This window comes from Chaetodon auriga, chromosome 6, assembly GCF_051107435.1.
Source record: "Chaetodon auriga isolate fChaAug3 chromosome 6, fChaAug3.hap1, whole genome shotgun sequence".
Taxonomy (NCBI): Eukaryota; Metazoa; Chordata; class Actinopteri; order Chaetodontiformes; family Chaetodontidae; genus Chaetodon; species Chaetodon auriga.
In genome coordinates, this window is record NC_135079.1 from 7,300,261 (window position 1) to 7,325,906 (window position 25,646).

Sequence of the window (25,646 nt, forward strand, 5' to 3'; positions counted from 1 at the left end):
TTATTTCCCTTCATGCAAAATGTTTTTGATTCCCACCTCAGAGGGAACAGGATGTGTTGACAGCGCCCCCTGGAGTTGGACGGGACTCAAGTCAGCAACTCGTTCAGGGGCACACTCAGAGGAGCGAGTACTCAGCGGGCATGACTTGGGTTTATCTTGAGTTTGCTGACTAAAGAACCACATCAGATGTGGTTGAGTTGCATCATGGGAAGTGTAGGATCCAGTGTTTTTGAGCTTTATACATCCTTCCACTTGCAGCTGGAAACTGGAATTCATAAGCAGTCAAACACACCCTTGTTCAATTCAGTTTGCTCAGAGGTTTTACTGCTGCAGCCTTACCTGATCTGGTATAACCAGTAGCTCATAGGAGTAATTAGGAGTAGTTAGCTAATGTTAGCAAACATCACTGAGTCGGTCCACAGTAGTAAAACAAGGAGTAAACACACTTCAGCTCAGCCGCAACAGCAGAAGTTACTCATTTTAAATTAGTGTTACTGGTGGAGAAAATACTGGAATATATACTGTATGAAAAAAAATGCATCATTTCTCTAATTCAACAACTCAAATCACTTTATTTTTATAAGTTTCATTGTATTCTCAATCACTTTTAAAAGCAAACCTAGTTGCTGTTGTGAAACACGTAGATACTGATTGACCTAAGACACACATCATCAACATGGAGTCCATAAAAACCTTTTACTCAAACCCAAGTGAAAGATGTATTCACATTGATTTCCTTTTGGTGCTCATTCCTTTTCCAATAAAACTTCATGTACTTATTACAGTGGTAAATTTACCCAACAACCCAAAGTGGTCTACAAACAGTCTGGACTAGACTCTGTTAAATAAAGCCTATTACAAACTACAGGAGATTTCTTTGCACTCATTTGAAGGAAATAAAAAAGGAGATTAAGTTTGTCTAAAAAGAATATAAATTAACTTAAAAGCCTCCTGTTGATGAAGAAGTTGTACTATTGCATTTATAAAAGCTTCTATAGAAAATACTTGGAATGTATCGGAAAGTATTGTACAAAACGGGGCCTTCGGTGACCTCCTCCTTCTCACAGGTTTATAGGTGAAGTCAATGAAAAAGGGAGAACACTCTTCCTAAAAACATTTACACTGTGCTGTGCTATACAGTAATACACTGCAGGGACTGACTGTAATCTGTAAAACCATCAAAAGCTGGGGAGAAGCCCAACCCGACGCTGCTGATTTATGGTGTTGGAGGGGAGTTTTGGTCCAAGCTGAGTAAACCCTTCACAACACTCATGGAATGAAGCCGGGAGCTAAACCCCAACTTTCCCCAGAATCCCTCATGAGTCCAGTCCACTTTAAGAGTCTTCCTGTGCTTTCTGACCTAAAGACGCATCTCCATCTCCACACTGTCCACGTCAGGGAGCGCGTCTTCCTCTTCTTTTCCTCGTCTTGCTTTTTCCTCCTTTCACAGATTACACCCTGACTCCAAACATCATTTCTTGGAAAGGAATTTCATCTTGTTTCCTGAAAAGCAACAGATGGGAAACACATTAAAGAGAAACATACAGACTGAAGCATCGTTAGTTCAAGCAGAGCGCTGAAGTCTCACTTGTATTGGCTGATATGGAGTACACTGTGGACATCATAACCTGTCACCTATCACTGTTTCTCTGCTGTCGACACTCATTCTAACACCACTATATTTTATATTGTAGATTCAGCTGGGACTGATGCTCATGCATGTGTTTATTAATGAGGACTCTGTAGATTCCTTGTTACTGCTTGGACTCGTTGAGATGTTAAAATCTTTGACTCAAGTGTCTCTGACTGAACGAGCAGCTGTTACAGTCTCTTATGCAGCTGATTGATCCATTGATTTAGGTTACAAAATAAATCTCACCTAGACCCTTGAGGAACTTGTTGACTCCTCGTTGCTCGCTCCCAGGCAGCGAGTCCAGATACTCTTGCGCTCTCACCTCAAATAGACCTGGAAATAAAAGAACATGACAGATATTTCAAGTCACTGGTTTTAAAGAGACTCTTTACTACCTCTGGATTTAAAAAAAATGCTAAAACAACTTGAATAAAGACACTGAAATTAAAATAAATTCTCACAGTGTTGATATATGAGTAACTTCAAAATGACAGGAGTCTGTTTGTATGGACTGACATGACACTGGTACTGCTATGGAGCTGTTCTATGAGTGGATCCCCGTTTTATTTATCTCATGCATGTATACAAGGATGCACATGCTCAGTGCTGATTTAAAATACTTTAAAAAATCAGCTTTGCAAATGTTTATAGGGAAGGAAATGCAGGACACATGTAATGTGTTGTGGTGGGTAACACTCAATGTAAACATAACTTTTTCAAAACAAAATGAAAATGATGAATACTGGAACATCTACAGTTCCACTCTTCATCTGCTGAGGAAGACTTAGTAAAGCTTTCGGCTTATAAACCACACTGTAACACCACAACAGGTAATTAAATCCCAGCACCTCTGAGGCCCTGCCTGCGCAGATCCCTCTCCTGGATGAAGCCGGTGAACATCTGGGTCTCCATGAACACCTCCAAGAACCTTCTCAAGCTCTTGGAAGTGACCGCTTTGCGAAAGGCCTCGCGCTGAAAGGATGAAGAGGAGGAGGAAGAAGAGGGGCTGGGCAAGGTGGGGGAGGACACAGACTCATCTTCCCGCTCTGTTCCACCCATGAAGAGAGAGTAGTGACCCACCATCTCCACGAAGAAACGCACAAAGGCCTCTGACACCACCGTGCTGAGGGAGATGGAGTCTGGGTGGAGGTGCAGGGAAGAAAATGAGGGAAAAGAAGTGAAATGGAAAAGATTAAATCTTTATTTCTGGTGAAACATAAATGTATAAACTAAGTACATCTGAGCAAATGAAGTACTGTAGAAATTGTGCTGAGTCACCATTGGTCAGATCTCCTTTCTCACAGGCCAGCTCCCTCCTCTTGTCCAGCACATGCTCGAGAGCTGCCTGCAGCTTGTGTGGAAGAATGGAGTCCTCATCATCCAGCTGTGCAGGGGAAGACACAGACGTACCGTCAACGCACTGCAGTGAATTCACTTACTGTACTCACATAACGTCTGGCAGAGTTACTACATGTGTAATGGAGATTCTCTGTTTTCCTTATTTGTCTGCGGTTTCTACCTGTCGTAGGAAGCGGCTGTTGCCGAGGTCGACCACCAGGACCTGAGGGAAGAGCAGACGGAGAGTGGTGTCATTTCCTGAAGCTATTGTTCAGTGCCGAGGAAAGGCCCTGAGCCAAGGGCACCGGCGTCAGTACATCACTTACCTCCTCTATGGGCAGCTCTTTGAGTCGAGGCAGGGAGCTGGAGAGCAGGCCCACGATAAAGGGTGTAGGGGTGCAGACAATATCTAACATGGAGGGTGGGAGCACAGGGATGTATGTATGCTGCCAGGTGAAGGGGTAGAGCAGAGCCACGACTGCATGACAACACTGAGACAATGTGCTGCGGAAAGAGAGGAAGGAAAAGGTGATGCTCATAATAAATAACTAGCTGGTAATGTTTTTGGATGAGATGATACAGTATGATGGAAAAACACTTGTTTAAGGAGATCAAACTGACCTTGGAAATAACATTGTTCGAAGGTCAAGAATGCACCTTTAATCTAAAAAATACAGTCACTATTTATCTTTCTTTGCAGCATTATGTTATCCCATACCTGTGTATTGTTACATAATATACCTGTACCTGTGACTTTACACACTTCCGTAAAGCAAAGCATGTCCCTAAAAGCTGGCTCCTGTGACTGGGGTTTCCTTTCAACAGTCTATAACACGACTCTCGCTTCTACCACAAGATGGTGCTACTCAACTCGTCAAGAGCTTAACCTCTGCTGGCCACGCATTTCTTAATTTGGACCATAGTGTTAAAAGTTCATTCCTGTTGCTGTAACACACTTGCTGTTACTCTAAGAGGAATGTTAAAAAGCATCTCTGAGGGCAGAGTGATGTAACACTTATAAAAAGTATACAGCGGCAGCAACACACTCACCCCACGCTGGTAACTTAATCTCTCCCGGGTGCGCATCTGCTCACAGTTAATTCATTAAAAGATTGATTGACGAGGCCAAGTTTCCACTCCACAGTGGAGAGTGTGCAACAACTTGATCTGCTTATGAGTTCTGATGAGAAATGCTTCTTATGCGACTTCTTACGCGGGCAAAAAGGGAAGCTGGACAAAAAAATCAAGACAGCGACTGATTCTGCTGAGTCCACATGTTGAACCAGGTGGACCACAAAACAGTTAAAGGTTTTAAGGGGTCTGCGTGGGCGTGATAACGTCAGAGTGCACACGTGTTAGCTCTGGAGTCGTGCTCTCAAGCCGAGCTCCTTCTATCTGGCATCCATGACAGTTTTCCAGAGAAGAAGTGATTGTTCCCCAGGCGACTGTATAACACAACAGCATTCCTTCCTCTCACACTCGGTCAGGATCTTCTTTTCCTAAGACTGTTTGTCTCTCTGTCATAACTCTTTCCTCTTGGTCTCTTCAGCATCGTAACCCTTCCTCTAATAATCTGATCACGGCAGATTAATCAAACAGATGAATAAAAATACCGCAATGACTCCACCCACCCCAGGACCGATGCTTTTTGCATGGAACGAACTGGTGATCTTAAGGTCCGGAGAGCGGACTAACCACCGCGCTCTGTGACAACATGTTGGTGGAACCAACCTGAGTTTGTCGGCGGTGAAGATGACCCTGCGCTCCAGAAGCAGAGAGGCAAACACACGGAGAAGGAGACGTAGACTCAAGGAGGAGAAGAGGCATTCGAAGTCGACGTGTTCCAGACGAGAATCTGATGGCCTACACAGCTCTATCACCTGTAGGAAAGAAAGAGGAAACAAACATTAAATAGCAACATACATACTGCACATATACACACAAACTATTACTGGTTCAAATGCTGCCTCCCACAGCGACACCACCATCATCTCACCTCCGTCCCAGACCCAGGTAGGAAGTTTTTGACAGTGATGGTCCTCCCTGGAGCAGGGAAGGGAGCTTCCATTATTCCTCTCATAAAAGGCTGCACCAGAGCAGGAGAGATGGCCCTCCTCTTTTCCACTTCATCCAGGATCTGGAAAGCATAGGGAAGAAGGCTTTGTAAGGCTTTGAATACTGGCAATCACAAGTATTTATGAGTATACTGTAGATATACGTTGGATACGTGTGGGGCATCAGATCTTTAATTAATAACGTCTCTTTTAATTAGAATATTTCTATCTTAAAGTTGGGTCATGTGTAAAATGTTCATTATGCTATTAGGGAATTTCCTTCCTTCCCTTTTCCCCTTTATTTAACCAGGTAAAGGCCCCACTGATTGCAGTCTCTCATTTCTGTTAACTGTCAGTTAAATTGACATCAGATTCGAGAGGCATCATGAATGAATCAAGAGTGAGGTTATTCAATCGAACTGAGAATCTGCAGTGAGAATTCTTATATTTTGTCAACAACGGGGGATATTATCATCACAAACTTACTTAATCTTGTCATGATGCAGTGGAGACAGCCAAACATTGTCAGAAGTCAACATAACAAATGGCTAACAGCCTGAATGCATCATGTGTACCCTTCTATACACATACTGACACATCTGTATAGTGTTAAACTGTTGTGTAGCTGATCTGATACAGATGAGCATATATTCATAAATAACAGCAGATATATTGTATTTACCCCTCTGTGTTCTTGTCTGCATCCCTACAGTTTTAGCAACAGCATATGTGCACTGCACAGATATTTAAGTGCACAGGTCCACATGTGTATACATCTAAGGCTCAATGCAGGGAACCTCTTCCACTGCACTAACCACATCAGCTGCACTTCACATGTGTCTCTGTACTGGAGCCAGGAGTACGAGGCTGTGGGAAAGTAGAGGGGACGGAGGGTGGGTGGGGCTGTGTGGGCACCGAGGGTGGTACAGCTCTGCACTCTTTTAGTGAAGGTGGGGTTGTATGTATGTGTTTGTGTAACACAAGCAATTCTGTGTGATGTGCAATTCAAGTTGATGCAACACACGCATTTACATGAACTTTGTGCTTGTGTGTTTAGTTCACTATATCTACCTTGGAGAAGAGGTCGAAGCAGCCCAGGCGGCTGACGATGCAGTAGACCTCAGGGAGCCTTCGGCCTTTACCACTGGGCTGTGAACAGCCAGCAAAAAAAGACAGCTTCAAAACACTGGAGTGTCACAAGACTGCTCAGCCAAGTACAACCGCAGGATTAGAGCAGTGGAGCAGAGCAAAGCCTTTGTTTCACAGAGACTAAAAAGGTACATTCAGAAAAAGAATTGAAGTCATTTTATCAACAAAGTTCAAGAAATAGGTTGAAAATCATTTGCATGTTAGTACAACAAAATAAAAGGGTAAAAGGAGCAGAGGAAAGCAGATGAGCAAGTGTATCATGAGGGGTTGTCTATGTTAATATAATATGAGGAGAAGCTAGTGACAAGGGGCAGCATACCAGTAATCGCCGACAGTAGCCAAACCTCCTGCTTCCATCCTCACCAGTCAGGACGAATGAGAAGGTTTCACTGGGGATAAAAAAGAGAAAAAATAAAATATTTAAAGCTGTTAAAATTACACAGAAAAAATAGTTGTCGAAACAGGAAACACCTTTGTGGACTGAACTTTGCATTTTGGTAAACAAAGGTATGACTTTACTTGAGAAGAAAGATCCTCAGGACATTCTTACTCTGCAAATATCCACACAAAACCTCCTAAGCTCCACCTGACAGGCATTCACCGGCCGCTGAGGACCTTCTTGACAACAAAGAGTGTGTCAGCCAGTTCAATGCAGGTGTGTGTTTGATGGCCCCTCACCCACTGAACATTTGCCTCGAGGTAATGATTAGCCATCACCGTCAGGTCGAAACATCATCACTTCTCAGAACAATGCAGACGTTGAGAGGCTAAACTAGGAGGTATTAGGTAATACGGCCAATTTTAAACAGCAATGAAAGAGAGGTGATTTTGTAATAACAAACCAGGTGTAAGGTGCTAAATCCATCTTCTCCCCCTGTAATCATCTGTCACTTCGTTATCGTTAAAGAAAGCCCAGTCATCTTTACAAGCAACAAGGTCATTTCTATTTTGGGCTTTCAGCGTCTTCTCTAACGAGTAATTTTAGCGAGGAAAACAGATGAGCTATAACCACTCTGCCGGGAAATTCCGCTCTCCCTGTTCTGTTTCACTTTTCTGTGTCTGAAGTGCTGTGGCAGCAGAGAGACTAGGACTGACCTGGGGAAGTTGTCGACAGGCGCCCAGTCCTTGGCGTCAGGGAAACAGAACTGAGGGATGACCTTCAGCTGGTCCTCAGCCTCCCGCATGAACTTAAAGCTCCTCTCAAGCTGGAGGGAAAAAAAAGAGAAAAAATGTGAAAAAGAATTTATTTAACACCACAAAAGATTTAAGATTCTGTTGCTTTCAGACTTAATATGGAACGGAGACATCTGCAAACTGAAAGGAAGAAATAATGAACCACAAAAGAACCACTTGAAGCATCTTTTTCTGTTGCCATAACATAAACAGGATTTTACAGTTGTGTCAACATCTTCCTGATGCTCATCATGACAAAACTGCGGGGTCACTATTTTGGTGACAAGTTCCAAGGTCTCAATAAGATAATGGTAAGTCTTGACATGTTTCATCATGGAATAAAGTACTTCAGTAACATCTGTATCCCCTTTCACCTTGAGAGGGAACTGTTGTGTGACTTCTGGCAGGTATGGGACTCCAGCCTTGGTCTTATGGAGCGCAACAACTATGAAATACTCAAAGAGTTTCCTCTCCTGCAGCTCCATCAGATCCCTCTCCAAGGTCCGGTACCGCCCCGCCTGCCTCAGCATGGACTGGACTGACACCAGCCGCTGGCTGTGAGCTGAGAGACAGAGAAAAACATTTCATGCGAGTGAGTCTATGTTATGCATGCATACATACATATGCATGCACAGAGGGTGACTGTGAGGCCGCCATGAAAGGCAATCTGCTGTTCCATCTGTGCAAGTCTTTGATGTTAGCTGTACAGTGGAACAATGAAGAGAAAAAAAAAAGACAAGAAGTTGTGCTAATTTGTAACTAATGAACTGGCACAGATACAAAGCTATTTCATAGTGTCAGGCATCCCCTGTGTAGCTCCTGTATGTGTATATTTCCGTTGTCACCTTTTAGTTTCTCCTCCGTGTCGCTTTCCGACTCACTGTTCTCATCTGTCACTAAATTAAAGAGAAGAAAGACAGAAAAAGAAAAACAGAGCATGAGGAGGCTGCAAGTAACAATAACAGGAAACTTAAAGCTCATGGAATCTGCTCTCATTTCTTTCATTCCAGCAACTACCACACAACACCACCCTGTCCTCTCGAACATGGGCCAGTCTCAGCTGACCCCACAATGTAACCTTGGCCATAAAACTAAGTGAATACATGTGATGAGGTGTTATTCATTCGACCTGTAAAGTCTTCCTGCTCAAACTGAGAGTTTTAGGAAAGGTAACCTGATGAAAGGTGTCTGCAGTGTTGATGGTGTTGATCATAAAATGGCAGAGTATAGTAATCCAATATTTTAGAAACCTTCTTCCAGGAGCACAGACAGTGTTCAGAACTGTGACAATGTTCGAGAAAAGGACTTTGCAATGTTAGGAAAGCTTTTAAAAGAATTACTGGATTCAGAGCAGGATCTGAACCTGGATCTGATTTTCGAACCAGAAAGTAATCACTTGTTCGTTGGCCCATAGCTCAACTTTCCACTAACTTTTACTGAAATCAGTCAATGTCAAAAAGTGTTTGCTAACTAGCAGACAGCCACAAACAAAAACACGGCCTTTAACGGAGGGATTGCAGAGGTGACCATGATATTTTCTCACCTCTCCCTGAGCTGGACTCTGTAGACTGAGACACCCTCTTCATGCGTTTCTTCCCTCTCCGTGCCTCAAAGATACCATTGATTTTCAGCACCATCTGCAGGAGGTAAAGAGAAAGAAATGTCCATCTTTAACTTCTTAAACCAATAAACAAAATCTGCGCGGCTCCTACAGTACCAGATCATTTCAATACAGCATCTGGGAGGCCTTCTTCTAGACACACTTTTCACAGGAAATATCCATCAGAAAAGTTTCCCCTGCCTTACTCATCCCCAGACGGCAGCATGAGTGGACCAGCTCCGCACCTCCCTGAGCGGTACGCTCTGTCATAAATCACAGCCAGAGCAGCATGAGCTTTGTCAGAGGCCTCTCAGACTCTCATACCTTGGGGATTTTCCTCCGTCTGCGATTGTATGGGTCTCCAGAGAGGCTGGGGGTGTCATCTGGGCTGCTGGGCGTGGAGGGGGGGCTGATGCGGGAGGGAGAGGAGATGCCAGTATCCCTGCTGGTCTTGCGTAGTTCCAGGAGCTTGAAGCTTCGCCGCTCTGAATTTTGCCTGAAGAAGCCAGGTTTGGAGGAGAGCTGGAGGGGGGTGCAGATGGAACAAAACAGACACATCAGAAGGTGATCTTAGTGTACGGTTGCTTCTGTTAAATCTACTTGGTTTTTCTAAGAATGCATCAGTCATCAGGTACCTTAGTTGGCGTGTCAGGGACAGGAGATGAGGAGGCAGGTGAAACACATTTGCTTCCCAAACAACTTCTCTCCAGCTCAATATCTTCATAGGGGTTCTCCTTGGATGGAGGATCTTCAGAAGAAAAAATACAATTTCTTCTCAAAACTAAGAAATCAATGTCACCTGGATTACACAACAGCCTCACACAAGCTTTCCAAAGAGCAGATAAAATACTCTTTCCATATCAGTCATGTTTGTTTTGCCAGACGATTCGTACTCCAGATGTGCAGAGAGCTACCAGAGGCAGCAGTGCGCTCACCCAGCTCGTATTTCACCGTGATAAGATGCTTGCACAGTTAATGCTAAGTGTAACTCTAGCCACCAGTCCTCCCCTGCAGATAAGGAGTGAGGAGGTTTCATTTTCCAAAACCTGTGCCTCTGTCTGTCTTTGTCTCTGTCTCTCTGCATCCCTCCTCTGCTCCATCAATCCATCCACCAGATGTGACCTGTAGGAGTCGCAGGATAAAGGGGGACGTTCAGTTCCCCGCTCCTTCTCCCTCTGAGGAAAACAAGGGATCAGCGTACTGTTTTCCACATTGCTGGCTGATGGGAACGTCACACTAATCTCTGCGGTGTGTTTGTGTGTGCTGTCGGCTGCGCACATGCGAGTTCGCATCAGTTGTCAAGGCGTTCGCCCGAGTGCACGTAGCGGTGACAGTTGCTTTCCTCGCAATCTGAAAACACTGGCAGACATGTGGATTGTGTGTTTCATGTGTGTTCATGAGAACCTGGTTTGCATGTGGAGGTTGAGGACAAGACTGCGAGGACACCACAACTGTTCACACACTATCTCTGCCTCCCTGAGCTGCTTTCGGAGTAGGCAGCTTACTTTACCCATGGGACACTGCTGAGTGTTTTGTGAACAATGTCTGAGCTTTTTAAAAAACAATACTACTGCATGAGAGAAGGAAACTATAAAAGAATCCAAACTGAGCTGTGGCATCACTCAAATATAATTAAACTTAATTTGATTGTTGCAAGCGAGCAGCTCTCATTATACACCAGTCTCTGGCAGGAAAACCAAAGACACACTGAAGCGATTGCCAGTAATGTGCCGTGGCTCTAAGCCATTCACATGCCCCCTGCCGCACTGACAATCACAGTAGCCAACCTCAGCTACGACCTCACACAACGCCACTATTGTACGTTCTGAAATTAAACAGGCTCGAGGTGGGGTTGGCATAACACCGCAGACAATAAGGCAGGAACGCAGGTCAGGTTTCTACGTATAATTTTTAATAAAAGTGAAGCAGCGTGGCTCTAAATTAAAACTGGAGCAGAAAAAACAGAGCAGGGTAAAGACAGCTTGGCCTCCTCATCACCTCTGTTACTGAACTCTACGACTCACACTGATATGAGAAATGAAACTGAAAGGTCAGGCAGTGTATGAAGGGTATAGAAAGTAGGACAACATTCAGTACATTATTTAACCATGTTTTTCACTTTTTGGAAATAGAAACACAGCAGCACTTTATTGATTTTGATGCAGCAGTTCGTGGCAGATTTCACTCGGTTGAGGGAAAATAAAAGTGTTATAAGCATTGTTTACCTATTATGTCCTCGTAGACATTCTCTTCTGATAAAGTGCGTGTTAGGCCCAGTCTGGACTGAGCGTACCAGTCCACCCTGCAGCTGTCTGTAGACGACTGGAGGAGATCCTCAAATTCATAGGACTTCCTGGTGGACAGAGCATTACAAAGACTTAGGAGAGTCGCACGGCAAATACAAAAGAAGAGGAAGGAAGGATTTTTGACTGATGTCTTAGAGGGACCGTGTGCTTATGTTGATGCTTTTAAAAAACGTTTGATATGCCAAGCAGGGAAACTGATGATGCCATTTGCTAGTTGCCACATCTGAATGACCACATCTGCGTTTCATCACTGCCTAAGATTAAAGCCCGGCAGAATGAAGTGCACACAAATATCCGTGGTATCATGTGTCCCCACATGCATGCGCATACATACAATTAAACTAAGTTGCCACTTTATTAGGTACAGCTTGCTATATCCATTGCAATACGATGCAACAGCCCTACAGTGAATCCTAAATGCTGTCTGTTTTGTCAGATTGTATCTGACTTAAACATTAACTTTCCTACTGTAGGAACTGCACATGAAAACTAGACCTTTGGCTTAATCTGCCATGAGTACATCATAATGATATCAACTATTGTGCAATGTCCCTGATGTATAAGAAAAGTTAAGGAAAGTAAATGACCATGGAACACTGCATACTCTTTTTGTTAATTTTCTTTTGCAGAGCTGTAGCACAGCATTGGATGAAGCTACATGCACCTTATAAGCTGGCAACTTACAAGTGTATTTGCACATCAAACACAAAAATGCACACTGCAACTGACACTCACAGAGAGACAGCCTGGCTAAACAAAGGGCTTGACACAGCACACTTGAGCAGAGTGAGGCCTCCACATATGGTATGGAATGTAACAGATCCAAGCCAAGCTCCAAACAAGAATTCAGACCACTAGAGAAAGTGAAGAAGAGATGTAGTTCAATACTGCAGAGTTCAGATTTTTGGGTTTCCCTGCAGAGCGTTGTTTGTTTGATTGTAACCATCTGAATAAGAGGACTACTTCAAGGACTCTTGAGAATTCCAACTCGTTAATTGGTTTTGGCAGAAAAAGTGATATGCATTCTGGATTCTACACTGACAAGTTCCAGCTCTTCAAAATGAATGTCTGACAGCCCAGTTGTGACAGCCAAAGGCCTCGTAGAATCATTTTTACTGTCAAGGCTAAAATTCTTGAAAAAGCAAGGGGCCTCTTTGACATGACTCACACCACTATGCATGTTGTTCTCCACTTCCAGTAAAGTTTTGGAAAGAGGAATGAGTTGAGCTGGTGTGTACATTCCTCACATCCAACCAATGAGCTCATTCTCTGGGATATTTAGAAACAGGATGATGTCAGCGGTGGTTTTTATTTACAGCAGATGTGGGAGATGTTGTGTTCACCTCAGTGTTCAGTTGGTGATGGCGGGGGAAGGTTTAGAGGAAACACTGGTTATTTCTGATTCCACAAGAGCACTTTAAACGATATATTTTTAGGAATTCAGAGTTAAGACAAGGCAACGTGTCTTGGTTGGGTGATGTTTACCATGGTTCCCACAAGACTATCCCCACTAACTTTGGTGAGCCTCTCACTTTACCTCTAGCACTACAATGACGTTGACATTTGTGATTTTGGGTGAAATGTCTCTATTACAGCATTAAGCTCAAAGCACAGCTGTGCCAAAGTACAGCTTCACAGAGCAACTAGCGTGGTTCCAGACTTTCATTTGAACGTTTGAACAGAGGTAACTTAAGGTGACAAAGGTAAGCTATCTTCTTCTTCTCTTACCTGTTACTGCTGTCCCGGGGTTTGTCAGCCCAGGGTCTCCTGCAAACTCCAGGTGGTGGGCATGTGGGTAAAGGTGGAGGTGGAATGGAGGGCAAAGGGGGCAAGTTCCTCCTTCCCTTCCCCGAACCAGGCCCTGAAGTTGGTGTAGTGGGGGGTGTGTGATGCTGGAAGGTTCTCTGAGGTTTAGGTAGAGGGTTTATAGACGGAGCACCTGGCTCACTGTATACGTTCTCTGGATCCCCGTCCCTCCTCCTCCGTGACCCGCCAGGCCGTGCCACGTCAAAAGTCCCAAAAATGGGCTCGTTTGCCCTCTTTTCTGTTTCCTCAAGCTCCTCCTTTGAAGGAGGGCAGAAGTAATTGCCTGGAAATGCCAGTGAAGGTCTAGTAGGAACCTCCTTTGTTGCCTTCTCCAATTTCTTAACATGAGTTAAAACACTTTTCTTGTCTTGGGGTTGTTCTGTTGGCTTGGAAGCCCGAAATCCCCTTTCCAGGATCACTTCCCTGTCCTTGTTCGTTGGGCCTTCTGGAGATTTAGGCCTTGAATCGCCCAGCTTTCCAACATTCTCCTTCCCTGAGTCTTGTCTGTCCCAGCTGACAAACCTCTTGCTATCTGTCCTCTGGACCTCTGAAGCTTTGGATTCCTTTTTCCTCACTGTCTCAACTTCCTTCTGTGTCGTGCTCAGTGGACATGTCCCTGTAGATGTTAGAGGGGCAGGCTCCTTTTTGCCCTCCCACTGGGAGATCTTATCACGGATGCTGGCCGTCTTGGCTCCCGCTGGGCTCTTGCTGTGGTTCAGCTTGCCACACAGCCCATTCTCCATGCTAGGAGTCCGAGGGTCGGTGGTGGTGGAGGCTCTCCTGTGAGCAAGCATGGTATCAGGAGGGCCCGGGCTGTCGCTCAGGCTGAGTAAGGGGGAGAGGGGACGCTTGGTGGACACAGCAGTGTCCTTCCTGTCTCTGTCCCCTGGTGACCCGCACACCTCTTGGCGCTGGGGCACCACAGACGACGGAGCCTCCCCAACCTTCAAGCCACAGCACTGGAGCCTGGAAAAGACCCACACGCAGAAAAATTTATGTAACCTGTTTGCAATCCACATGGGTTTAAAAGAAGCTACTTAAATTATATACAGAAGCAACGCAGTACAAAAGGAAAAGCATGCAAACACATGGGATTGTATCCATATGTGTCAAGTCAACGTATATTAGATTTATATTAGACTTAACAAATTAAATAAGTCTTTAACCAAAATTGCCAGTATTATGCTAAAAACCCTCCAAAGGGAGAAGCAAAAATTACTTGATTTCTTGAAAGTAGCATATATGTATATATATATATACATATACACGTATATATACACATACGTATATATATACATATATACGTGTGTGTATATATATATATATATGCCAAAACTATATTAGTTGTCTTTTAATTCAGTTTAAGGAGTTGATTTGTTGGAGCTAGCTAAAAAATAAATTGTCACACATTAATATATGAGAAAGACAGACCAAACACTTTCAATAATCAAGTGCAAATGGTGCTTGACATTATTATTTAGAATTGGTCTGAAAATTTATGATTTGATCATCCTAAAATAAGGTTTTGGAAGCTTTCTTGAATGCCTCATTTTGCAGTAAGGGACTGAGAAATATTTCATGATTAACAGGCTGGAAGGTCACCTGTCAATCACAAGATGGACTTTGGGGAGGGATGAAAATTAAACCCAAACAAAGAGGCGAAACATAGAGTCTTCTCTTGGTAAAGGGACAGCGTTAACCACTGAGCCAGTGATCCAGCTGATGTGCACTGTGTAATTTAAATCAGACAAACAGAGGGAGAAACTACATTGCACTGTCAACTCTAACAATTTATAGTGCAATTATTTTCATAGAAATGTCAGTTGCTGCTTTCAGTGTACATAGCAAAGCATCGTGCTGCCCATAGCTCTTAAAACTGTCCACGCAATGTGAGCATTTACAATTACGTCCAAATAGACCTTTGTTTTATGGCGTAAACAAGAATTCTTGTTAAAAGAGCTCAGACGTCTGTTTGGTGCCTCTGTTTCAGTTGTGAGTCACTCCTGGAAGATTACTGGGTCATGACTGTTTGAACTCTGGGTTTGGGGGTCAAAGTTTACAAGCTACACACACACAGCTATTTCTGGAGAGGAGATGAAAGTATACACAGAGGAGGGGAGAGGCCGAAGTGTAGACGTGCATCTTTTCTCTTCTACTTCGGACCCTCAAAACTCAGCTTTAGCTCAAAGACCATTCATCAAATGATTGAATTTCTAACAAACAGAGGAAACGTGGCCTTGCTGGGTGACTTCTGATGACATTACTGGATGTGAAAACCAACAGTCATGCAATCCAGAGGAAATATCAGGGGAAAATTACTGATTCAAGTTTCCTCTGAGACCTTTAAAGACAAGAAAAAACTTGATGTTGTAACTATAACCATGAGCAAACCAAATAATTATCTTGCTCTGGGCTTCATTAGTTTGCCCCCCCTCTCCCACCCCCCTTTCTCTTTTCGTATCCCTTGGTTTAAACGGCAGTTTTTATTAAGCATGAAGCAACAGAGGGGAAAAACTAGGTCAAATAGAAAAGCCAAGTAAAGGAGAACAGGAGCAGGCAGGGGGGTCGAGTGAAGGACTTATAGAGAAAGTGGAGTGGACAGAGAAGGAAATGAACGTATTTCCCCATCTAAAAAAAAAAAAACACTTGTTTGTGATGAAAAAAGAAAGAGAGATTGAGAGACAGATATAAAAAAATGGGCAGTAAGGAAAGCTTGTCTACCACCCGCAGCCAAGGATGGGTGGAGCATGGAGATGAGGGTCATTGAGGGCGGAAGGAGGGAAGGGGGTACAAGGGCACAATAGCATTTCTGACCAGCTGAGCTAACACAGGATCAGCAGATAGGAGAAAGGGTTTGAACTGGGAAAGGAGAAATAAAAGAGAGACGCAACTAACTTCTTTTAATGGTGTCAACTTTTGACAATTCCCCAAGAGAAATGTATGAAGCTTTTGAGCAACACTAACCCTCAAAACAACAGCCATTTAAATCTTAGACTAGACAATCCCTCTTACTGGCACAAACCAAAATCCCTTCATTATAATCTAAATAGCACTAATGAATATTGCAAGGATGACAGAAGGGACTGTAGAGAATGGTCACAGAGGCATTAGACAGTGGCAGCAGGGGGGCAGTAACAGTATCCAGATGCCAGATGGCCAAATCTGCCCGGCTCTGCATCCCTGGTCCTGCTATTGTTCTACAGTTGACCCTGGATGTATAAGATGGCAGAGAGACTACTCTACAGGCGCATAGCTTTTTTTTTTCAAGTCATGCAGCAGTAGGAGGATCTGAAAAGTATTGTTTTCCACTGAAGAATCTCTGTTGAAAGTTTAAGGATCAGATCAAATAAGGTTAAGCTGTGGTTTCACCTTCATGTCTGACAGGACGTTTTTGGCTAAATGGCAATCAGTGGGTTCTGGCATATTCTTAAAGGTATACTTCATTAATTTAGTAATGGCCTTACATAAACTTGGAGGATTCACCAGAGATTACTGCAGTCTGAAACGCTCATTTGGAGGGTGATCGTTTTTGTTTAACAAGGCTTCTTTAAAATGAAAACGTGTTGATGTGGACATTGCCAGTGCCGCTTGTTTGTGTGAGGTCGGGGGTTGTGTGCTTTGTATAAAAGATGAATCAATGGCGCAATACTATTTTACTTGATAGTTGTAGTTTATCGTGTGCATAGAGTTCATACATCCAACACTAAATTCTCGTAATTCCTAAGGTATGGCCATCAAATTGGTACAGGTACACCCATTTTCAAGTGGTTTGTAACAAATGCCAGACATTGTATTCACTTAAAGCAATGGACAGTATGAGAAAAACAATGTGTTCTTTGAACATTAAAGCATGCAAACATTTTCTAGTAGACACCCAAAATAAAAAGTATCAGCTTGAAAATGAGCATAATATCAGACCAGTGATGAACTCGCTACTCGTGGTTGTTTTTAGAGATGGTAACAGATGTTTTATTCTCTATGCTACAATTTTGTGGCCTGTGCTACAAAACTTTCAACCTCTGTAGCACCAGTGCTATGTTCAAAAAGAGCTTATTTCATTCAAGGTTTGCTAATGCTCAAAATTTGAGTTAAGCATCTGCTGTAGATATAAAATGAACAGGACTGATAAATAGTAATAACCTTGCCCTTTTATTATAAACACAACACGCTATGACCAAAGGGTTTGTCTGCCTCTACTGACCTCTGAGCTGTACTAGCTAATCTGATTCATATGATATAGCTGGGTAGCTGTCTGGAACAATGACAGGTTGTTTATAGCACAATGACAGGAGAAGCTGTTGCCTCTCCTCTAGTACAAACAGGCAAAACTGGGCAACAGAAAGCAGCAGCATGGCGAATCTTACCATGAGAAACACGAGCAATACCAACCAGGCACTGGTGTGAGCAATAGGTGGATTACAGTCTTGTTTTTTATTGAAAGAATCAGTTAATATGGCAGATGATGTTTAAAAATAGATGTGCACTAATGGTGGCTACCGTTTTCAAGGAGGCTTTGAGCATCACCATAGTAAAGTATTTGCTGTAGCACAGACATGATAATGTATTTATTACGAGACACTGAATTAATTTGCCTTTTGAGACACCTACCCGTTGACGGATTGGTAGATACAGTTGTCAGTGTTTGTACAGAGCAGCAGGGCCCTCCCACCGGTCATGGTGCTAGCAGCTGGCATCCTGCACAGAGAGACAGTCAGTCAGAAGAATGCATTTGTATAACGGGTTTGAGTGCATTGTGTGGATGGTAAAAGTTTGTTAAAGCAGAGCAGACCTATATTTCAGCATATAGATCATGAAGTTGCAAAGAAAAACATTTCAAACTGTTCCAGAGAATATATTTAGACAGTTGAAAAGATTCCATCTTGTGTGTGTTTTTCCCTTTTCGTTAAGATGATACACAAAAAAAGGCGGACATACAGACTGACAAATGAGAGTTAGGTCAAAAGAAGAGCTGCTTCCCCAGCACTCCCTCAGGGAAGTTTTTCAAACTCTGGTGTGTGAATGTAAACTATAGCTCAAACCTCTCATTTCTGTGGGTAGCGAAACTCATTTCTGAACCAAGCTGCCGAGAAGCGGACCTCACAGGTTGCATGGCATCCCCCCAAAACTGGCAATCCCTGCTTGATTAGTGATTGGAGGATACGGCTGAAAACAAAGCTCTAACATTGGCTAGCCAAACAGGCATAAACACACACTGGATTCCAGCACCCATGTGGCATTATGGAAAACTTATGGAACATACTAAAAAGTCCACATTGTAATAGAATCAGCCTCCATTAGGAAAATATCTGTGGCAGCTGGAAGCCAGAGTAGGGCACTCGCTTCAACTTTTTCAGGGTATCACTCAGTGTCTTGTCTTTTTGCACTTTCCAGAACAGATTTCTGGAGTGTTTCCATTTGTGCTGCACACACATTTTCTTTTTGCGCTTCAGATCCTTGCTGCAAACTCTCCTTTGATTCCAGAAAATAACTTCCTTAATGTGCTGAGTGTCTTCCGACGCTACACATTTCCCTCTGTTCTTTATTACATACAAGCAGTGCCAAGGCGAGTGTGAGGGGACATGCTCGGCCAGTTTGAAATTATTACTTGGTCCATTTGTCAGAGTATAATGAAACCAGATCCTGTTGGAGCTTGCAAGACCATCCGTATGTAACATTGAATTAGAGGCACTGTTGCACAGCGCTCATGACTTGGCCCATAAAAGCTGGTAGAGGGCTGGCATGGAGCAGAAGGGCCCAGCCTCTGCCTGCACAGATGTGGTTAACATAAGAGAGGAGGAAAGGTCAGGGCTAACTCCTGTTGGTATTCACACATTTGTTCTTTAGTAAAGAGAGACACTACACATGCTTTGCAACTCAGCTGCATACTCACACACGAAACCTCATATAAAAACACACCGAACATAGATAAACACATCTTGCCAGAGTGCCCATACTCCACACCAACTTATGGATGTGTGTGCATGTGTGACTTCAACCAGATGTGCTGGGATACTTTATGGTATCCGTAGGCCGTTAAACATTTCCTGAGCACTGCCTGGCCCAAACCCCCCTCCAATCCTCTCCCAATAAACCTGCATTAGGTAACCCTGACACATCTATCCCTTGTCCCCTAACTATGTGGGGAATGTGAGCCTAATTCAGCCAAATTCCTCAAATTGTTCTCCCAACTGGCATCGACGTAAGTCAGAAAAACAGCAACAGTTTCGGTAGATTACGTAAAAAAAAAATAATTGCAGCCAAATAGCTGAACTCTTCCCTGAGCTAACAACATAATTGGCCCTCTGGGTCCAGTGTTTTGGAATGATTCTGGGCTTCTTCTCTGTCTTTTTTTATTCCAGAATGAAAGAACAAATGGACAATGTGTAAAAGTTGCAGTCTTGTCTCACAAGAAGTAGACTAAAAGTAAAATATGTCATCTTTTAGCTTCTAGTTTTGCTCACAGCTCAATTTACAGCCCACCATTGCTTTGTCTTTAGGCCCCCAACAGCCCAAGCTCTAGCCCCCCAGAGAGAGGAGGAGGAGGGTTTGCGTCAGCCATCCACCGGCCTGTAGGCCCAAATTATTTTCAGCTGTGAGCTGAGCAGAGGTCACATGTTTGAGGGGAAACATCAACCAATTTTTTTCCTTCCTCCCCCTCCTGATTCTTTTCTCCTTACTAAAACCCAACGCAGAAATGAAGAACAGAAATCCTGCATGGAGAGGGGGGTGGTCGAGGAGGATTAGAAAGAATGTATAGAGCCTCCTAGTTTTGCAGTTTCATTTTTTTTCTGGGTTGGGAAGGGTGTTGCATATCAGAGGGGGAGAGTAAAGATGGAAGATATGAAGAGGGAGCAAATGGAAGAGGAGAGGGGGGCTGAGGAGACAGGGGTTGTCAAAACGAAAGAGGAAAGTTGATATTGCAAAGAATAATACAAGTATACTGTTGCGCTGTGAAAACAGTGTAGGCTTTTAGGCTGTCCCACTTCATTATTTGTAGCCCCAAGGCCAAAACAGAAAGTGCTGTTCAGCAGAGATTCTCGTGCCTTAAATGGTAATTTCGTATTTTCACACAATTCTAACTTACTGGGCTTGAGCATATCCCAAACTTGACTCATGCAAGACAGTGCTTCCCAGCACTCGCCTGAACCTGACAAGCAGTGTCTTTGCATCTCGTAAAAGTAGTAAATTTGACAGCATTGCCAGTTTTACAGCACTTGGTTACTAAGGAAACTCTTTTTGGGAGCCGCGCAGGCTTTTGTCTCCCACAGCTACTGGCAACTATTGTTAACCCTGACCCCCAGAGCAAGATGGCCGCCATAACAATGCAGAGGCTGAGGGAAGCCATCTGCTGAGGCCAATAAAAACATCACGGGAAACTGCCCCCATCAGCCTTAGCGCTGCGAGGTGTGACGGGCCGTGGACGCTGCAGCAGAGGAAGTGGTATTGTTCATCAGCAGCTGTGTGGACAACCGCTGGGTGGAGAAGATGGGAGCAGAAAGTGTGTTCCAATCAAAATAACTCTTGACATTTCAGAGATATTTGATATACCTGTAAATTTTGAGAAGTCCTGCACAGTTTCTTGCCAGAATCAGCTGTTGACTGTATTGTTGATTTGAGGCTATTTATCTAATGACCTTCAGATAAAAACCATTACACAGATGTATTTCATAAAGGACAACCTCCCTTCCTGGCCTCAGATGCAAAAAGATCAGTGTTCAGTGAACAGCACACAATCCTTAACGCCTTGAAGCCTTTACTAGACGGAGATAGCAGCAGTCGGGGTCAGAGGCAGGGCATCAGAGCCAAGCATCAGTTACATAACAAACCCCGCAGGAGATTTCCATCAGCGGATGGACACTGGCTATCTGGCCATGGACGGATTCTTCTAAACATGCACTTATTCTACTGAGAGAGAGATGTTGTTGTTTGTTTGGGCTTAAGGGCTGAAGCATGGCGTTGGCTTACTGTAATAAATAGGATCTCCGTTATCTACTAGACCCACCTATTCTAAAAATGTACAGTAGAGTGGAAAATGGACAGTGGGAATCAAGGGGAGTTTATGTGTGTGAGCAAGTATGATGCTGTCCAGAGACAGCTTTGGTATTTTTACCACAAGTGGGCCAAACTTTGCAGAGTCTGACTTGAGGGTTGCACTATAGAGACCATACAATACCTGTATCAAAATGGTTTGTGCAGTGGCGATTTAAGGAAGTCTAAGATCTGTATTTTTGGACACTTTAGCCCATGCTGTGCTTGCTGGGCTTATGAGCATCAAGTGAGTACTGGTCATCCAGTCCATGAATCAACTGCATGATGAGACCTGTTCTTCATAGAGGTTCTAGTCCCTGGAATATGCTCCCAGCCAACATTGGACAGATTAAAAACAGATCCTCGTTAAAAGTCACTGAGGCACCTAGATGTTGTTTTGTTGTTGCTGTTTTTGGAAGCTTTTTGTTGGTGTTTGTTTATTGTTTGGCGCAGTGGATGTGTGACCGTTTTGTTTTTGTTTCCACTGTCGGTTGCTACTGTTTGCAGTTTCATGTGTAAAGTTGGTTCACATGTTGGCTTGTATGGTGCTTTTGTTGACACTTTGTGGCTCTGATTGTTGTGTCTTCATTGTTGTTGTTTTGAACAGACCAAGGTAGACCAGCGACCACAATGGGGATCCGAATGAAGAATATTTTAAATAATGCCACACATGTTCAGACAGTCTCTCCTGGAGAGCAGGTATAGTGTTGAACTCATTTGTACCCATCAAAAGTGACAGAAAACAGACAGCAAAAACAGAAAAGCTTGATAGAATATAAAAAAAACAGAAAATTGCTGAGATAGAATAGAAAAGATTGAGATAAGTTGAAATATTTGGAATCACTTATTTCGGTCTAGATAGCCATTCCATTTGGATGATTATGATTAGCATAACTGTCAGATCCTATACTCTGTTCCCATTGGCTCACAGACCAAGGGTCCCCACATGACTCCAAACTCCAATCTGGCACCGTGTATAAACAAATGTGACCTTGGTCTTGTCTTAGCGTGAATGAATCCCTGATTCACAAAGACGTGGCACTTTTGTGTACAGTACGTTAGCCAGCACACAGATTAGTCAGCAGCCCACACATTCATCTCATTAACGACTCTTGGAGTAACTGGTTTTTCTCATCCTGAACTGCTGTGTGCTGCATTCACAGCAGTGGATCAAAGAATCAGCCGAGACTCACTCAATGACAACTTGATGACAAACTCAAACACTTGCACACACCAACTTTTCGATGAGCTGTTCCTCATTCTGTCCCTTAGGAGTTGGGTTAGACCAGCTCTGTCATCAGGACTTGTGTGAATCCTATTGTAAAATGTTAAATCTCTCTCTTGAACACTCTTCACAGGACAAGGCAATGAAAGTGTAGAAAACACTGACTCATTGTAAGTCAGCCTTCTCGGTTTGTATCCTTGCTGTTGAGCTCTTTGTGCTTGTTAAGCCCCAAATATTATCTCAAAGTGTTAACTCAGAGATAACCTGGCTGCGTTTTGCTGTTGGAGTTGAATTAGCTTTATCACACTGCATGCAGGTGGTGCTGTCAGTGTTTCGTAGCTAGCTTAATCAGGCTCTGAGTTGTTGTCAGCAAGCTGTGGCCTGGCTGCAGCTTCAGTGCTCTGGAGGCCAGCCTGCCTGCCTCTCCCCAACAGCTGCTTCTCATAAAGATTTCATCCTCCCCTCTATCCCTCCGTCCCTCTATCCCTCTGTCCAGCCCTGCAGAAACAGCCAACACCATGACATCACCATCCCTTGCTTGTTCTTCCCAAAACTGTTCTCTTCTTCTCTGTCATTTCAAAATACCTAAAAAGGGCAAAGTCGCTCACAGCCCACGCTGCATTTCACAGTTATCAGGACACAGAGTCAAACAAAATAAGCAAAATGAGGCAGCCCGTAAACCACTTGCCATCCTCGTGAGTGAGGTTTGACGTAAAACTGGGACAAGGAGAGAACACGATAGCTCAAAATGGGAATTATATGCTGCAAAGAAAAAATGATGATTTATTTTCTTCTTTTTCTTTGTGCACCCACGCTGAGTTGAGGACCCTATCCCCTTCAAGATGTGGCTCACTGCAGCGTGTGCCAAAGCCTTGCCTGCAATCAATTTAACGCACCACTGCACATTTAGCCAGCTCTTTCTGGCAAACTTGGCTGCTTTTTTCCTCCCCGTCCTTCACTCTTTTATTTCTCCCTTTCAGCCTCTCTCTCTCTTTCATTCCCACTGCCGGGACAAAACTATGATGGAGGAGGGAGCGAAGGATAGGAGGGAAAGACGAAGAGGGACTGGGTTTTAATCCTCAGCCTCTCGTTGTCTCTCGTAGTGAACTGTACCACGTCTTACCTTCTGCAGATCTGGAGCACAGATTATTCATGAACGGCCAATTTGTCTCAAGCACTGCAGGGTTGCCAGATCTGACATGAACTGCTTGGTTTGAGCCATATGGGGATTTCACAATGACTGACACGCTGCCTTGACCTGGTAGGCTTTGACAGGGGTTTGCTTGGTTCCTGGAGAAGTAGAAAAGGAAGGACTGATGGCAAAGGAAGGGATGTATGGAGAGGGGGAGGGAAGGAGAGGGTCGGGCAAATAAACAAAGGAATTTTATCTGGGCTCGGCAGTCTCCCTCTCTCTTTTTCGCTCTCTGTTTCTGTCTCTGTGTCCTGTTCAGGGCCCCTGCCGCTTTCCCAAACTGATTTCATAGCATGGCCTTGGACATGAGCCAAACAGGCCAACTCTATGACTATGTGCCTGTATCTATGTGTGTATCTGCACATACATGCGAATGACAGCGCGTTACAAGCCTCGAAGTCGCACAGTCATCGAATCCGTTGCTGCGTGTCATGTTTACCTCTCTCTCATCTTCATCGCTGTTTTCTCGTTCTATCACACAGATTACTTTTCACTTAACTGGCTTTCATTATCTTTCCGGTCTGTATCCAACCACAGACCACAGAGATGTGTCATATGATGCACAGTGGTAAAGATGCCTATCAGCATTTGGCCTTTAGAGGCAAGAGACAAGCACACGCACGCACGGTGCATGTGCAAGCCATCCTGCTGCCCAGTGTCCTGTCCAAACCTATTGACAGACCTCCTGCCCTGCTGTGCTGTGTCCTCTTGCCCCTCCACTTCTCCCCCTGCTCCCTCCATTGTTACGAGAGGATGGACGTGAGACAGTATTGAAACTGGGTTAGCCGCAGAACCAGACAGGAACTGACAGGGGATACCACAAACAATTAATTTCTCTCTGCATGTTTGTTGCTTATCAATCCACTCTAAATATAACACAAGTCTCCATTGTTGTATTTCTAACGCCACATTTCTTGTTATTGTGGTTGACGTTTATAACTGAGACTCCTGACGGCTTGGGTGTCTACAGTCTATCCCCCTGAGAGCTTGAAGAATGGGCCAAAATATTACCTCAGAAAATGTATAAACAAACCTTAATTATAATTGGGACCACAGAGAAGCCACGATGGATGTAATTATGGTACACAGGCACAACCAAGGGACAAAATGTGACACTATTTAGGAGGCATCTTATGCATGAAATGAATAGTTATTTTCTTGTTTGTGTTTGTGTTTCACAAACAGGAAGTGTTATGTGTCTTGCAGGAAGTGGGAGTGAGACCGGCCTCCTGTGTCTCCTCAAATGAAGTCATCAGACTTTTGCAGAATTGCAGAATTCACCCCGTACAGTGAGAACTCAAGTTCAGTGTTGATAAATGGGACAGCTCCGACTACCACAAGGTCAAAATGGCAGCAAGCGGAAGGAAAGCTCCACACAAACTCAGCAAAATCCTTCTAAAAGTCCTTCTCACTCGCTCCACCTGTCAGAGTTTACAAATGACCATCCTGTAACAGTTAAACCACAGGCTTTTAATGGGGAAGGTCTGATTTTCCTTCTGGAGTTTGTGGCTTCCATTCCACATTCCACTGACTGCAAATGGTGCAGCTTACAGGCTAATGATGCACTGAAGTCTTTAACGTGATAAGCCCTTCTAGGAATAGACATTTGGAGACTTTGACACTGCTGGTCTGATAAAAAGTGAAAATTCAGCAGATAACTGAAAAAGATTTGTTGAAACTTTAAAGTGCATTGGAGTTTTTTGTTTTTTTTTTAACCTGGACCGACCTGGTGGAAAACTGGATTATAGATGAATTTTTCCATCTCAACCGTGGTTTTTACATATCACCAACAAAGACAAAGGTGCCTTCACAGCCCAAGAAGAAGGGAAGCATCTCAACCTGAGAAAAAGACAATCATCCCAATGAGAAGAGAAAAAGAAGTGGAGGGGGTGGATGAATCTGTCTTGGAGGCAGAGCAAACAAATCTCTCTCTATCCCCCCATCTGGGAGAGGGTGTCATGTTACTCCTTGCAGAGTCGGAGCATCTGTCCTCCACCTCCCTCCCACAGACATGTCAGCCCCTCCTCTCCACAGATAGAAAGCTCCCATCAGCAGAGCTCCTGACTCATCTCTAGTCTGCTCCCAATTACTTTGCTGGCTCCACAGACCAACGGCCATGCCAACTCATCCCAGGGCCCACTT

The 25,646-nt window shown here is 43.9% G+C and overlaps 1 protein-coding gene across 1 annotated transcript in view; it reads right to left on the minus strand.

The window, feature by feature from the left end:
• Positions 1–543: 543 nt before the first annotated feature.
• LOC143322423 (DENN domain-containing protein 2A) overlaps positions 544–25,646 on the minus strand; it is a 33,485-nt gene continuing 8,382 nt past the window's right edge. The window contains exons 2-20 of the mRNA XM_076733601.1: positions 17,668–17,754; positions 12,982–14,025; positions 11,173–11,300; positions 9,583–9,695; positions 9,272–9,469; positions 8,891–8,984; positions 8,193–8,243; positions 7,722–7,909; positions 7,270–7,379; positions 6,494–6,563; positions 6,097–6,174; positions 4,968–5,108; positions 4,703–4,851; positions 3,298–3,475; positions 3,153–3,194; positions 2,912–3,017; positions 2,482–2,772; positions 1,880–1,966; positions 544–1,503 (exon numbers count right to left, since the gene is read on the minus strand). Coding sequence (XP_076589716.1) covers positions 1,472–1,503; positions 1,880–1,966; positions 2,482–2,772; positions 2,912–3,017; positions 3,153–3,194; positions 3,298–3,475; positions 4,703–4,851; positions 4,968–5,108; positions 6,097–6,174; positions 6,494–6,563; positions 7,270–7,379; positions 7,722–7,909; positions 8,193–8,243; positions 8,891–8,984; positions 9,272–9,469; positions 9,583–9,695; positions 11,173–11,300; positions 12,982–14,025; positions 17,668–17,753 — 3,186 coding nt within the window. The 5' untranslated portion in view covers position 17,754 and the 3' untranslated portion in view covers positions 544–1,471. The remainder of the gene's footprint in view (positions 1,504–1,879; positions 1,967–2,481; positions 2,773–2,911; positions 3,018–3,152; positions 3,195–3,297; positions 3,476–4,702; positions 4,852–4,967; positions 5,109–6,096; positions 6,175–6,493; positions 6,564–7,269; positions 7,380–7,721; positions 7,910–8,192; positions 8,244–8,890; positions 8,985–9,271; positions 9,470–9,582; positions 9,696–11,172; positions 11,301–12,981; positions 14,026–17,667; positions 17,755–25,646) is intronic.